The sequence below is a fragment of the Typha angustifolia genome, chromosome 15, assembly GCF_048772165.1.
Source record: "Typha angustifolia cultivar Huaian chromosome 15, ASM4877216v1, whole genome shotgun sequence".
In the NCBI taxonomy this organism is placed as follows: Eukaryota; Viridiplantae; Streptophyta; class Magnoliopsida; order Poales; family Typhaceae; genus Typha; species Typha angustifolia.
Window position 1 is genome coordinate 19,288,378 of NC_133253.1, and position 15,141 is coordinate 19,303,518.

General features: G+C 35.9%; 1 protein-coding gene and 1 long non-coding RNA gene across 2 annotated transcripts; one reads left to right on the plus strand and one right to left on the minus strand.

Moving 5' to 3' along the window:
* The first annotated feature begins 3,496 nt into the window (after positions 1-3,496).
* LOC140778721 (uncharacterized) lies at positions 3,497-12,697 on the plus strand. Its single transcript, XR_012107234.1, has 3 exons — positions 3,497-3,790; positions 3,928-4,172; positions 12,567-12,697. It is a non-coding gene; the product is annotated as an uncharacterized lncRNA (long non-coding RNA).
* On the minus strand, positions 5,981-13,347 carry LOC140778712 (uncharacterized). The gene is made up of 16 exons (XM_073123552.1): positions 12,884-13,347; positions 12,615-12,785; positions 11,697-11,756; positions 11,591-11,609; positions 11,410-11,474; positions 11,300-11,315; positions 11,148-11,209; positions 8,520-8,616; positions 7,688-7,726; positions 7,406-7,482; positions 7,192-7,303; positions 6,929-7,011; positions 6,758-6,862; positions 6,587-6,691; positions 6,410-6,512; positions 5,981-6,272 (listed from the first exon to the last, which is right to left on the minus strand). The coding sequence occupies exons 1-16, from the start codon at positions 13,075-13,077 to the stop codon at positions 6,186-6,188; spliced, it is 1,395 nt and encodes a 464-aa protein (XP_072979653.1). The 5' UTR covers positions 13,078-13,347; the 3' UTR covers positions 5,981-6,185.
* Positions 13,348-15,141: the final 1,794 nt, after the last annotated feature.

A 15,141-nucleotide genomic window follows, 5' to 3' on the forward strand; every position in this document is an offset into this window, starting at 1 on the left:
GAGAAAGTTCTCTATAGAAGATAAAACCAAGACACCAGTGAGTGACAATGATAAAGGAAAGACGCCTGCGATCAAAGACTCCTCATCGTCGAATGATGGAGCAGGAAGCAAGGGCTGCTTAAAGGAAGAGAAGAAGAAGAAGAAGAAGAAGACGGGAAAGGATAATTCATTAGTTCACAAGAAGAATCGTTTGATTTGGACTGCTGATCTCGAGAAGAAATTTGTGGATGCAGTTAACCAACTGGGACTGGGTGATTATATTCTGCCCTTGTACTGCTGTGGCTTCATATTGTCAAAAAGGATCCATTCTCATATTGTTTTCGTTTTCTTTTTTAAATCAACAGAAGCTGTTCCTAGTAAGATAACCAAGCTCATGGGTGTAGAAGGCGTAGATAGAGATCATGTTGCAAGCCACCTCCAGGTTAATTTGGTGTCTACCTTTATTTATTTATTTATTTTTATTTTTTGTGTGAGAAAAATAGTGCATGCATGTAGACCTAACTTATGGGAGACAAATAACAATAATCTTAGGGTGGAAGCATAATATTGTCTGAGATCTCACCACTGTAAATTTGTTCCAAGTAGCATATATATATATATATATATATATATATATATATATATATATGTATGTATGTATACTGCAAATCTTGGTCGTTCTCTCTCTCTCTCTCTCTCTTTGACTGACTTTTACGGAGTGATAAGGATTGCCAAATAGGAATGAAGTTACTGTCCATGCTATTTTCAGTTAGTAATCTTGGTATGCACCACCTTGGACTCCTCTAGTTTTTTTTTCTCGTTAGGAAGTGATACAAATCTTTCATCCCTTTTGTCTTAGGGTTTTGTTTTCTTCTCTTAGGGTTGATGTCCCATTTAAAACTTTTAATTTTACATATATAACTAAATTGGTCTCTAAGATATTGAGTATACAACTCTTTATCAAACAAATATTTAAGTGCATGCAACTAAATCTTTTATCATTTACTATGACACTCTTTGAGGGCTTTTCTGTTGTTGTGAAAATGTTAAAAATATCTTCATTTGTATACTTAAATATTCCTCTATGTCTGACCTTTGCCTGTTCGTATAGTTTATACCATAATCCATCACTGTAACCGGCTACTATTGATTGATGATCAAAAATACTCTCGTAGTCCTCTTCTAATTTCTAATATCTCAATATAACCAAATTTTCTAGGATGCAATAGTAGACCATGCAATGACCTACTTTAGTGGGACACAAACTATTTAGTCTGAAACATACCTAAGTTAACTTCCTTATTGATTATCTATAATCAGTACTACTCGTGATATATTGTTTCTGGGTTGTTATTTTTCCTTTTCATGTTGTGACTGCGCTCAAGTGCATGTGCACTTGAACATGTTCGATATTGTCGTGCTTGTGTATATCGTAGAAAGGAAAGATAGAACTAACTGCCATTAACCAACATTCTATCAACTTCACTAAATGACATACGATCGCTTGTCTTGAATTATGAGAAAATTATGAGACTATATATATTTTAAGTAGCTTATAGAAAGTTAGAATTAATATAGGGGAAGCATGTGAGCTTGAATAACTATCAAGGCCAAAGAGCAAAGAGACTAGCTTAATTTTTCTTATATTTTCCAATAGTAATTTGTCCATGATGTTGACCACCATACGACACACAGCTTGGGTCACTTCAGGATACATTTCATGGATCATCATATGATCACCATTGATGGGTAAGTTATGATTGTTGCTATTTGCTAAGCTCAACTAGTTTGTATTAATATCTCTATTGGTTTCTACAGTCAGAAAATCTATGATCTTGCATATTATGTGAACTTTTTCAGCATTAACCCCTGGAACTTTGAACAAATATCAATAAAACATAAAGTAATTATACAATTATGTACGAACGGTTTATCATATTTGAAAATTTTAAATCAAGGAGACGTAATACTTAGTAGATATTTCTATTTATGTGCAGAAATATCGTATTAGGATGAGTAAGGAACGTAACGAGGAGGACGAGGAGTTGCCATACTATATGAACCCTGCCTTGTCAAATGTTCAAGTTCCAGATCTACCAAGATTCGCGGATGAGCAAGCAGGCTACTTTCAGGATCTAAGTCTTAATCCTCAAGTGCTCTCACCTCAGATAGATCCTTCCCAATTCCAAATGCACTCATCTGTCAGTAACTATCATATGCCTAACATGATCGATGCAGAAGGATTTAACAGAACCGAACCATTTTTAGGAGCTCCACTTTATCGGTCATCTGCAGAATGGAACAATGTCCAAGCAACAGACAACTTACCTATTACGTGGAGCAACATAGCAGGATCTGGAGATGAAGCTAATGGGCAATTTGGAGGAGGAATTCAACAGCAGCTGTTGGATAATAACGAGCAGAATCAATTCGATTTCGGCACCTTTCCGACTGGTACAGGCGGAGAAACAAATGATGTGGCTTTCTATAACTCCAGCACAATGCGGAACACCAGGGAAGGAGACCCTCTTCTACTTTCAGATTTCAGTGCTTTCCCCTATTCTACCTGGACAAATGGTGAGGCTTCATATAACTACAACCAAGTGCAGCAGCACACTAGGGAAGAACACTGTCTTCCAGTTCCAGACTTTGCACAGCAACGTAATTCCTGGATGAATGGCGAGACCTCAAATTACACCAACCCAATGCAGAACACCAGGGAAGTAGACACTTTTCCAGAAGCAGAACTTACCGCACCCAATGCTAATACTTATCCATCTCTGGACATCTCTGTGTTAGACAACGTTGCGGATTTTGAATTTAGCTTTGGAAGGCTTATGGGATGAAACAAATCTCAACATGGCAAGATATGTTCAATGCATGCAGAGAGTTCCAGGAGGATGTCCTCATTCTAGATGGCGATAGACTAAACAAGTGGTGGTTCACTGTCTCCAGTTCCTAGCTGCTTTGCTAACTTGTTATCAGTTGTGATTGTGAACTTTATTATGAAGTATAGCTTTACAAACCGAACATGGCAAGACGTAATGTCTGTAAATTGTCCATATATAAATATGCCTGAAAGTGCTCTGGAAAAGCTCTTTATAGTTCAGCAATACTCTTATGATACTATTGACTAGTTCTCTTAGGATTATTCTAGCTGCATTTTTCATGTAATATGGAGGACGGTCAAATTCAGAGAGTTTCTTCATCTCTGAAAAACTTCATTATTTCATGACTCAATGAGAGGAAGCCGCTAACTTTGATGCTTAATTATTGTTCTTCATTCAAACTTACAAATATACCAAGCTTCTAACCTTCACATGATGCATGATATGGATGATATTTCTCTAGTAATCGGTGTGTTCCAAAGGGGATGCGCCTTAAATAGCATTGATTCAATGGGTATTGCAATTAGGGAGCAGAGCTCGCTTTTATTGAAATTAGTTGAGCCTAACCTAAAATATCGAGTTTAAATTGATTAAATTTAATTCGAGTTTAATTCAAGCCTATTTTCAGCCACTTGATAAGTATAGTCTATTTCAATAGATTTGGATCTAAGCTTGAATTGAAGCTTAGATTGTCTACATTTAATATAACTAAACCAAACATTATGTACATCGAGCCTTTTTGAGCCAACCTATGCTTAAGCTCCGCTTGAAATTAATTTTGAGCATAATCGAATTAAAATATGCGAGTCTGCAACTTGAGGTACTTCGCCACCGACTTAGTTCGAAATTTGCAACACCATCGACTTCCATCGTCCGAGGAGTATTCCTTCTCTTTAGCGCGCAGCTTATGGATCTCAGGAGAGGTACTTTTATGTTTGATCTCTGTCTCGTCTCTTTTGTTTGGATCACGATTTTTTTATTGGAAATTTGTGAATATAAGTTCAAGATCTCTATTTACTATAATTTAGGCTGAACTATTGGTTAACCATGTTGTCCTTAGTAGTGGTGCCTTCAAGATGAATGTAGAAATGCCCGAGAGATGCTATTGACAACGGAGTTGGAGAAGCTTCATCAGCAACACAACATTCGGAGAGTCTGTGCTTATGCTGGAGTTTGCAGGGTCCCTTTTGGAGTAAGGTGTTCTGGATGGTTTGTGATACGTAGAAGGTTATTGACAGCAGCGCATATCAGGAAAAATGAATTACTAGTTCATTGCCGATTATTGAGTAGGCAAGAAACCACAGGGTACGTGTTCTTGGCATATGGCATTTTTTATTTGTGCAAGTTTTCTATGGAAAGGTTTTGTACATAGTAACTGCATAGGATTTTGTGGGTGTAATGATTGTTTAAAAGTATAAGTTTAGTGGTCTTAATGGTCCTTCATGTTATATTTTGCCAGTGGAAGACAATAATCTTTTTTCTATGCAATTGGAGTGAAGATTTTAATACGTCAAGGACTTCATTTTCTTTAATATAATGTTGGAACAAAATCCTTTTTCTCTCAGGATAACGAGAATCTCCAATGATAACCATCTGCAAGAACAACATTAAACATTCGAGGCATAACAAAACGACAGTTTTGTAGCATCATGTTCTGTTGACAGTGTAATTCTGGGTTGGTTATGGAGATGGATGTTTTTAGTTACTCTGATCTGGATAGTAGATTGTTGGTGCTATCTCATTTAAGTTTTGTAATGAAATAGGACCGCGTGCCTTTCCTTCAAGAATGAAAATCATTCATAAGTTTGGACTTCTTTCTCTCTTGAATTAAATTCTGATGTAGAGAGGAGATAGTGATCACCATGAAGGAGAGATCTATTAATTATTTTCAGGATGTTCTTCAATCTCCTAGCCTAGGGAATCTTGAACTGAAAATTTGTAAGTAGGAAAAGGGAAAAAAAAAGGGTTTCTCTACCATGAGCATCACAATTTTTGCACAGCCATGTCTTCCATAGTTGGGGCAAAGGCTGAAGGAATCTACTACAAGAAGAACATGGACATATATAGTAGGACCACCATTCTTCATTCTTCTGTCTGACTCATGTTGAGACATAGCTAACTATAGATGTATGTAGCTGAATAGTGCATCAAATTATATGTAAAAGCAATGTCATTTTGTTCTTTCGGTTTCCTGTATTAAGAACCAATATGAGCCTTTTTCCAAACTTAATAATTCTTCAAGGGAATTCCAAACTTTGATATATTATTTCTTATTATTATAGTCACCTGTTGATGTATAGCGAGTTATTTCACCCTAAGTATGGATTGTTGTTTTATTTTAACACTTAATAGTAAATCACTGAATCAGTTGAATCATTTTCTTATGCTATTGACTTCAATTAGCTTAATAAAAGGAACTTTGAAGGTTCTCTATTATTAGTTGGTTTTAAGCATTGGTTAACACTTAAATTATGTACAATATAAGACAAATGTGGTACAAGTGAAGCAAGTTATTTACTGTTGATTTATAAGATTGCCTAGAAGCCTCATTTCTAACTTATGTAAACTCTCCCAAGTGGGAAATTGATTTTTTCTCCAACAACATGTATCATAGATAATACTCTTTAGTTTACTCAAATAAATCGCGTTCCTATTGATATACCCAACCCAACTTGATTCGAAGGAAAAGCGTGATCTCACATTTTCTTTTAAATTCCTCATCTATCTCTAATTTTCTTACAAGAATATCCATTTAATTGTCATAGCATATGTCCCATATCTAATAGTGTATCAAGTCTAAGATAATATAGTCTTTACTTTGCTTCCCAGAGATTTCGAAAACTTATTGGTGTGCAGGTTCAAATAATTAGCTAACAGCCTATAATACTCATGCAGTATATCAAAAACTTTCTATCAAGCATCAAATCATATATTGTCTTCTCCTCATTGTAGGACTACAAAGGCCTCAAGAATTCAACAGTGATATTTATAGATAAAAACCATGAACAGAGAGAAGTAATTAAGATAAATTATAATGCAAGCAAATAATCTGCAGAATATAAAGAGGCAGAATCTCTGCCATAAGAAGTCATCGCTCAATTTATGAGGAACAAACCTTAAATGTTTATAGCAAGTTAATTCTTGAGTTATTTTTATTACATCTTCAATTTGAGAGCTGAGATTGTTTTTGTCCTCAAGACTATAATAAAGATCCATTGTAAGTGCATGTGATAATTAAATGAAGTTACTTGATGCTTGCATCATTGCATTGCATGAAAAAGTTCGCCACATGGGCCCAACTTATTACTGTAACATCACCTACATAGACTCCTTTGGTAGATCATAGTTGTACACTTTGTCCCACCAAGTTTCCTCAAGCAACGGACCACCCCAAGAATTCCATGCCTGTCGAATACTCACCAGTCTCAGTAATGAATACCTACTACCTTATTTTATTCTCTATATTGATTCAGCTTTTTGAAATTTAGAAGCAACCTAAAGAAAAATTGTCATGAGAAAATACAAAAGTTATATGAACATACCTCTCTTATTTCACTGATTGTATTGTAATGCATTGTACGGTCTATACTATAAGGATATAAGTCTGGCTCAGAAATCGTTTCCACGCTCAATTCATCCAGTGGGCTGGGAGAAATGAGAATTCTAAAAATTTATTCAATTATAAATTTATAACAAAACAATGCATGCAGATTACATACTCATTAAGCAGTTCACTGATTGTATTGTAATGTACTGTACTGTCTGTACTATAAGGATATGAGTCTGGCCCAAAAGTTGTTTCCACGCTCAGTTCATCCAGTGGGCTGGGAGAAACGAGAATTCTAAAACTTTATTCAATTATAACAAAACAATGTATATAGATCACATACTCATTAAGCAGTTCACTGATTGTATTGTAATGTACTGTACTGTCTGTACTATAAGGATATGAGTATGGCCCAGAAATCGTTTCCACGCTCAGTTCATCCAGTGAGCTGGGAAAAATGAGAATTCTAAAAATCTGTTCAATTATAACAAAACAATGCATGCAAATCACATACTCAGCAAGCAGTTCAGTGAAAGAAATGTCAGCCAGTTGTTCGTTATTAGCAGCAGCAGCGATTGGAGGATTATAAGATGATACCTGTATAATTTTTACACTTGTTACTTACTCATAGGCTCATAGCATCCTTGTTCAATCAATGACATATAAATTCTGAATACCCCAATTTATTTTCAAATATGGATGCACCTTTATAGATTTTTTAAGAAACATAACGAAAAATTGCGATAAGAAAAGACAAAAACAGTATAAAGAGCATACCTCCCATGTTTGACTGATAGTATTACTAGTAACTGTACTATAAGGATATAAGTCTGATACAGAAACCATTTCCTCAGTCACTTCATCCAATGACCTACTAGGAGTGAAAATTCTGCAAAAAACCATATAATCTTTCTATCACTCTTTGAGAACCTAATTAAGTAAATCAAAGCTTGTATAATTCATAATTTACTAAGAGGTGCAGCTGCCGTACATATCAAGCAGTTCTCCGAAAGAAAATTCAGGCAATTCATCATTATTGGCGCTGATCGGAGAAGCAGATGATGATGCCTGTACAATTTCTAGAATAAGTCGCTAATGTTATAGTCTTGTCCACTTTTCAGTGAACAATGACAATATGCGAACTTTTTTAGTTGATCAAAAGATTCAAAACAATATGCAACTCTATATTTCCTGATCCATTGTACTCTTGTGTGTGGATCTTTCCTTTGACTTGCTTGACTGAATATTTCATTTGATGTGTTTGAGAACTTACCTCTGAAGCAATAGGACTAGCAAGCTCTAAAATTTGTGCCTATAAGAGGAAACAATTCATTGTATAAGAAATACTCAGTAATCATCTCTAAAATGGTAGCATTTTACATATGCACAAGCTTATCCAAATCACATAGAGGTTGCAAATGAAAAATAGTATATAATGAATGAGATCTACAAATTTGTAAAGAGTTAGAAAGGAAAATAAAGTAAATTCATTTAATAATATATATGAACCAAGCGATTCATTGATCATTTTTTTTTCTTTTTCCCTTTTTCCGTTTTCCTTTTTCTTTTGTCAATCAGACATGAAACTGTAATTATTGTTCCATTTTGATAAAAAAAGATAGGAGGCAAGCCTTTTTGAGAGCTTGTGTCATAGAATTTATTCTATACAGAAAATGTGGTCATATATGAATCACCAAATTCCACAAGAAAGTACATTTTAGGTCCTGTCTGTCTACCAAAATATAATAATATCGATAAGCTGCAAGTACATGGATGAAAACAACCAAATGATAGGTATTCTATTAACCTTACTGATAGCAACATTTGAAGGTAGAAATAGCACAATATGTCGATACACACTGGTCTGTCTACAAAATATAATAATATCGATAGACTGCAAGTACATGGATGAAAACAACCAAATGACAGGTATTTTATTAACCTTACTGATAGCAACATTTGAAGGTAAAAATAGCACAATATGTTGATACGCACTGTAAGAGTGATATCATAATATTAAATGGAATGGTAATAAGAACAAAACTTTTAGTTATGAAAAGGAAAGATTAGTACAGTATGTAGGTTCTCAGAGAAAGACATATCACCTTTTGATTCTGAATTTTCACAAGAGATTCTTGCAGAATATTCTCCATTTCAGTAATCTCGAGTATGTTGTCGATAGCATCTGGATTGTTCCAAAACCTAGAGAGATAATGAACGTAATTCATCACAGCAGATAATCTCTGGAACACTTGACAAAGTCTAATGAGCCTATGCTGACATGAATGAGGCAAGTCAATAAATAATTTATATTTATTGTTTGCGCTTAGATACTCATTTATTCTTGATTCTTCCTATGATTAATGAAGTTTTATTTGCTTCAGTTTGCCTAAAACAATATGAAGTTTTCCCAAATTTTTAGAGCTGGTTAGTTATAGAGTAATAGTATTGTATCCTTGACCGTGATTAAATCTAAGCTAATAATTCTTTTCCTTTTGTAACCATGAAACTAAACATGAAGATGGAATGTTATCCGATATTCACATTAAGATAAAGTACTGCTAACTAGAGAAGTTTGATAATATACGTGAAGTCAAAGATGAATATATTTATAATTAAGACCTCAATTAACGGACTCTGCACTCCATAAATGCCTTCTACTTAGATCATGATGTTGAGGTTATCAAATACTTCCGTTCGATATTCTTTCCGAAAAATCTAAGTGCCTTATCATGAAATTGAATCATACGCCTTTAAAAACAAGGGGTAAATTTGAATGTCATTCTATGCTCTGTTATAGTATGGTTTGAAGTTTCATCCAAAACCGAGACATTTTGCCAAAATGTTTCATGTTTCCATTCTATCCGATCCGAAACCGTCCCCTGAAACTAGCATCCAACCGGAACAATCATAATAATAAACTTTTTAATGTATGTTTTAAATTCGAAGCTGGATTTGACATGAATTCAACTTGTTCCTGGCTCGATATCAACCTCATTGCTTAAATGTTGTTAGATTTTGTGTAATGCATTGAAAAAATAAGATAAAGAAGATTATTTATCAAAAGAAGTCTGTAACTGATATAATGAAATTAGAATCGAAACCGACCGAAACTGGCAAATTGACTGAAACGTGTCATTTTTGAACCAAGCCGAAACTGAAACTTTAAACTATATGTTATAGTTTCCGTCTTGCTTGTCCTTCAAAATAATCTTGAAATCAGCTGCTCTCCCAAGTGATGATGTGGCAAAGATTTCCCTATTGGGCATCCCGCATTGTACTGCTCAATGCTACTATGGTACCTTAATGCAGCAAGATGTAGACCCCGTGCCCCCTGTTTCAAAACAGGGATATTTTATCTGGCACGAGGATATCTCATTCTGTGTTGAGTGCACCACTCTTGTATACCACATTGGTGGCTAACCTAAGAGTCCCATGTCATTGCTGTAGTATATTGTTATGAGAAAAACTATGATACATTTACATGACCACATTATGTTGAGGTTATGTAATTTTTTACTCGAGACTATTCACAAATATAAGAGTCCCTTGTCATCGCCAAGTGCCACTGCTTGTATAAAAAATTCTTTTAAGGACTTGATTCCGTTCCTCGATTATGTTCAGGCAAGTGAAGCACTTGTTAACTCTGATTTACTGTACTGTGATCAGTCTTATTAGTGTATACTCTTAAATTTCTTAGGATAGGTAAATGGAGAAGTAAAGTAAAATAGGAGGAATAGAATTGCAACCTTATTAAGTAATCATCAAACTATACTACTGTCCTAGAATGGTCAACTAATATAGCGGTAGTCGAGATAGTGTTAGGTGATATTTTGACAAATTAATGTGGATGAAGGAATGGAGCTGCAAATTAAGACTTAGTGACTTCTATATGCTTTAGGATTCTTAATATCTTAGTTTTAGAGCTAAAGTAAATAAGCAAAAACATTTGGGATTGTTCTAATAAATATTTATTAGAAAGTTAATTTTTTCACATTTGGTCACTCAGCAATCAACAGATTTGAAGGATGAATGCTCATAATAATGGCAACTTTAGAATGTTTGGACTTTAAAGAATTCTATGTTTTCCCTGCATATCTTTTCTCTCTAATTGTAACATTACGTATTATCCACATTTGTCCATGTGAGTTGCATATTAGCACAGCATGAGAACTCATATAATCTCAATCGTGTTAATATGGGTATGTACGACAAGAAAATTTTGCTCCCTGTCAAAATCCATGATAGCCTACTAATTACATCCTTCCATACATAGGCCACTCCTTATGACATTTTTGCATTTATCACTTGTTCGCACAAAAAATTTATAAATCCTAGAAAGTTTATGTAAAGTCATTTCTCCTGGCAGATCCTAGTGTGAGGTAGGATATCAGCAAAGCCAACTTCATTTTATCTGAAGTGATGAAGATTGTTGCCGTCAGTATACCTAAGATCAACAGAAAAAAAAAACTTACATCTAACATGAAACCACTCTAGATTTTTCTTTAGCATCATTATATCGTTCATTGCAATTACACCATAAAACAGCATGAAGACAACATTTGCCTTAATTATAAACTAAATATCTTCAATCATTTTATCCAAGTAAGATGAAAAGCTACAACTGGGAGATGAACATTAGTGTCTTATTATACCAGACAATCAGAATTGAAAGCATGCAATTTCCAGAATGACATTTTAGTGGAATGCAGATGGATGCTTCAAGTAAACACCTCAAATTTTCATTTGATTCATCAATCTTTTCTTGTATGTCTCTCAAGTAAGCTTTGTATTCCTGTAAAAGAAAAACAGCAGAAGTTCAGGTTTTAATTGACGTTCTGAAAATTCATAATTCAAATTCGGAGTACTATGATAAGGTACTTACTTCTATCTCTTGATGTCTGTAGCAACCATAAAAGTAAAACAGGTTAGTTGGCAAGGGTATCATCAATTGTGTAACACGTAGAAAAGTAGAAGCTAAAGTAGGATCCATACCCCTCAGGTGCTAGCAATTCTGGAGCAATCTCATGATCCTCTTTCTTCATGGACTTGCTAAGCTTCTGTCATCCATAAAAGAACAGGAACAAGAATGAAAGAGTGTACCTTATTGGAGTTTACAACTCACCTAGTCAATTATTAGATGTGCATAATGCGACAAAATTCACTTTGATCTTACTTTAATAACTTCCATCTTTCTGTAACAATCAGAAAAGGACAATTAATTACATAAGATCAATAAGCAATTATACTTGCTATAAAGGAAGTTATTGGAATTATTGCACCTGTTTTCTCTTTCAGCAGGGTCAACCTTTGAAAAGTTATCCAACATTGTTGCCAACTCACTGGAAGATAAGAAAACCATCTTATAATCATAGCCATGGATGATTTTGATACAATCATCTGACAATATTCTTGTACATTGACTAAACAATTTCAACAGTGAAGAATTGTATAGATAGGCAGACAACTAGACAAGTAGAATCAGATGATAGTTAGCTTACATACAATTAATTACGTGTGTCAAGGTCCGTAAGGTTTTCCATTATCGATATACATGCAAGTGCATAGATGCCACTGAAATCATTTCCCTGCTGTCTTTGCATATATATATATGACTTTCATTGCACTTTGCCAGATTTTTCAGAAACAAGCATATTTAGTATTTACAAGATTCTTGTGCTTATGTTTCTGATAATTCCAATAATATCTTGAAGTAAAATTATATATATTCAAAAGAAATCCAATTTCTTGTTGACTGCATGGAAGATGGATTATCACTTTAGATGATATGTCGTTCATTTTCATGTATGTGGGCATGGAATACGGGTTACTACCCGTTTTCTCCCTTCTTTCTCAGAGAAAGGAAACAATATAAAGAAACTAGCAAGCATATTTCTTGGATTATCAATCTTACAGGTGGTATAATAGATAAAGAACTTAAATTCAGTTTTACGGTCAAGCAATCATCAAAGGGCTTCTGTTGTTTCTCATAAACTGTCACAGGACTCACTATTATCAAAGGAATTATTTGATGGATTTTCCCATTCCTTTCTCTAAAATGAAAGTGAAAAAGGAAAGCTGGTTTGACATGCATCCACAGTCCTTGTATATTAAAAATGTAATATCTCATTTTATTTTGACATGACCTGTAGATCAAAACAGAAACAGGTTTCAGAATCACAAAAGGAAGGAACGATCACCTGTTCTGCCCGAGAAAGAGAGAAGGGATTCCCACGGGCGAGAACAGAAGGATAGCAACATCCGCATCGCAGAGGACGGCGAGCTCCTCTGCCCGCTTCCTGAGCACCCCCTGCCTCTTCTTGAAGGTCCTCTTGCGCAGCGCATGCGTCTCCCGGGGCTCCATCGGAATCCTGTTATGAACCATCTCTCTCAGCACAAGCAGAGAAACCGAGGTAATCAACCTTTAACTTAAATCTACTCATCCAGGGGAAAACGGTTTCTGCCTCACCTTCTTTGCGTTTGGTGAGCTGTAATGAGGAGGTAGAAGGGCAAGTGGCAGCCATATGAGCGGATGGTTTTGGCGGGATTGAGCCGAAGAAGATACACTCCATGAATGCAGTGGTGGCTTTCAGTGGCAGTGAGGGAGAGGGGGGATGAACCGTTACATTTGGAAAGGGCTTTCAGGATTTGAAATGGCATCATCTGAGCCGTCCGTGGACAGGTTATAAGTTTGCTTCGCTGCGATCAAAATCCGGACCAGAAACGGAAAGACATGAGTGCGGGTTCTGTTGCCTTGTGGGATTCGAGTTGGACTCAGATCTAATGCTTTCTCAACCTCTTTGCTTCGTCGATGGCGTTTGTATATGGTAAACCTTTATCTCATTTCTTTATTGGGCTGTTAATACAAGTCTATAGTGAACGAACCTTTTTACTGTATTTAGGAAGTAACTCTTAAAAAAGAAAGAAAGTAAGTAAATGCAAGTTCCTTTTCATTTCTAGTAACTCTTAAATTATTTTCAAAATTATTATAACTTTTATCAGCTCAGCCTCATGTGAAAATTCTATGTAATTATTAGTGTCTCAGTGAATTGAAACTACTCCTTTTTTTTTCCATAAATATAACACTTTTCTAGGGAGCATTTTTTTAAAAAAAATTGTTTATTTATTGAGAGTGTGATTTAGCTTATTTTCTTAATGTATATGAAGCAACACTAAAATATTGCGCGGAAAGCCTAAGAAAGAGATAGGGAAGACAAAGTGAGGAAAGATATATTCAGTGAAACACTAAAGAGATAGGGAAGGCAAAGTATTAAAGAATGAACATTGATAAAAAAACTAACAAAACTTATGATAGTTTTAAAAAGTATCGTATATTGATCAAAAACTAAAAAATGCAAATCATACCATTAGAGAAACTTTAAAATGTGCCCAATGGACAATAGTAATAGTCGGTAAGCTATGAACCGTTTCACTTGTGTAGAGACTCTACATAAGTGGAAACCTTTGTTACACCTCGTCTAATATCAAAATTGATATGACCCCGTTTGAAACTTGAAAACAGGCAGTCTAAAACTATCAAAACTTAGACCCGTTTCAACCCCACAGTTTCGAGCCCAAAAGTCTTAGACGTAGACTTCATAAATGAACCCAGCATGGCCTGGCCCGGTCCGGCCCAAACCTGAAGATCAATAAACAATTTTCCGGCTTCCATCTGAAGTCAGGGCGGGTTGCTTCTCGCAGCATTTTGCCTGCGAGGAGAAATAATTGCTAAGGATACAAGCCATCATTTTTTGGCCTGAGACTCCGAACGTGTAGTGGTTGAGTGCAACAAGTCATCATACAAAACTACGCACAGGTGTTTTAAGATTTATGACAACTAATATCCCCAATATACGAGGACTTATCTCGCAATATTTAAACTCCAGTGCCTCCTCTCTCGCCACTGGACGTCTCCATACAAGCTTTGGATAGGATTATTTATTTGCACCACCACCACACGCAAAAACACTTTCAAGTAATCTCTCTACTAATTAGCTTCTGGAGTTGTGTAACTAAACACCCTTCACAGATGTTAAGGCATTACGTGGATCAATCTCATCGGTCCATAGATCAGTACCGATCTCGTGATCTCGCCCAATAGAGCGAAGAGACACGTAGACGTAGTTGAAGAAACCGTGCAAGCAAGCGGTCGGCTCTATCCGGTATCCTCTTTTATCTTATTGTCTTTACCTCGTTACCCCGTCGATACGAGCTTTTTATTCCCTAATTACCCCCAGGCTAGCTCCGGAATTGCGGATCCGGTACTCTCAGCCAACTGTAGAGAACAGGACAGGTGCGGCACGGGCTCCGGTGGTGGGACCCAGCTTGGTGGATCCGATAACCAGATCTCCTGTACTGATCACCGTCGGATCTCATCAGAATGGTGATCGTTTGTGGGCACTCCCACATGGAGAAAATTGATAGCTGTTGCCTGTTGTACGAGGGCAAAACCGTCGTTAGCCTCACGACTTGATTGCCTCGGCTCGGATCCCTGCGCACTCCAAAATTGCACCACGAGGACGATAAATAAGTTATTTAATACGTGTGAACATTTCGAATGGAGCGCGAAGCGGTCATCCGTCTCGTGCATTTGAAACGAAATGACCAAAGTGGGCACAATTCAAACTCAGTGGCAATTCCGTTGTTTTGTAAGTACTGGGGGGCTCTTAGGGAAACACACAAGTTTTACTAGTGATTTATCGTCCGTAACCGGCTGTATCCGGAGTT

Coding starts and splice junctions, on each gene's coding strand:
- LOC140778712 (XM_073123552.1), bottom strand. CDS start 13,077: ATGATGCCATTTCAAATCCTGAAAGCCCTTTCCAAATGTAACGGTTCA. Junction 7,727..8,519: donor TGAAAATTCAGAATCAAAAG/GTGATATGTCTT, acceptor TTCCTCTTATAG/GCACAAATTTTAGAGCTTGC. Junction 6,273..6,409: donor CAATCAGTGAAATAAGAGAG/GTATGTTCATAT, acceptor AGTATTCGACAG/GCATGGAATTCTTGGGGTGG.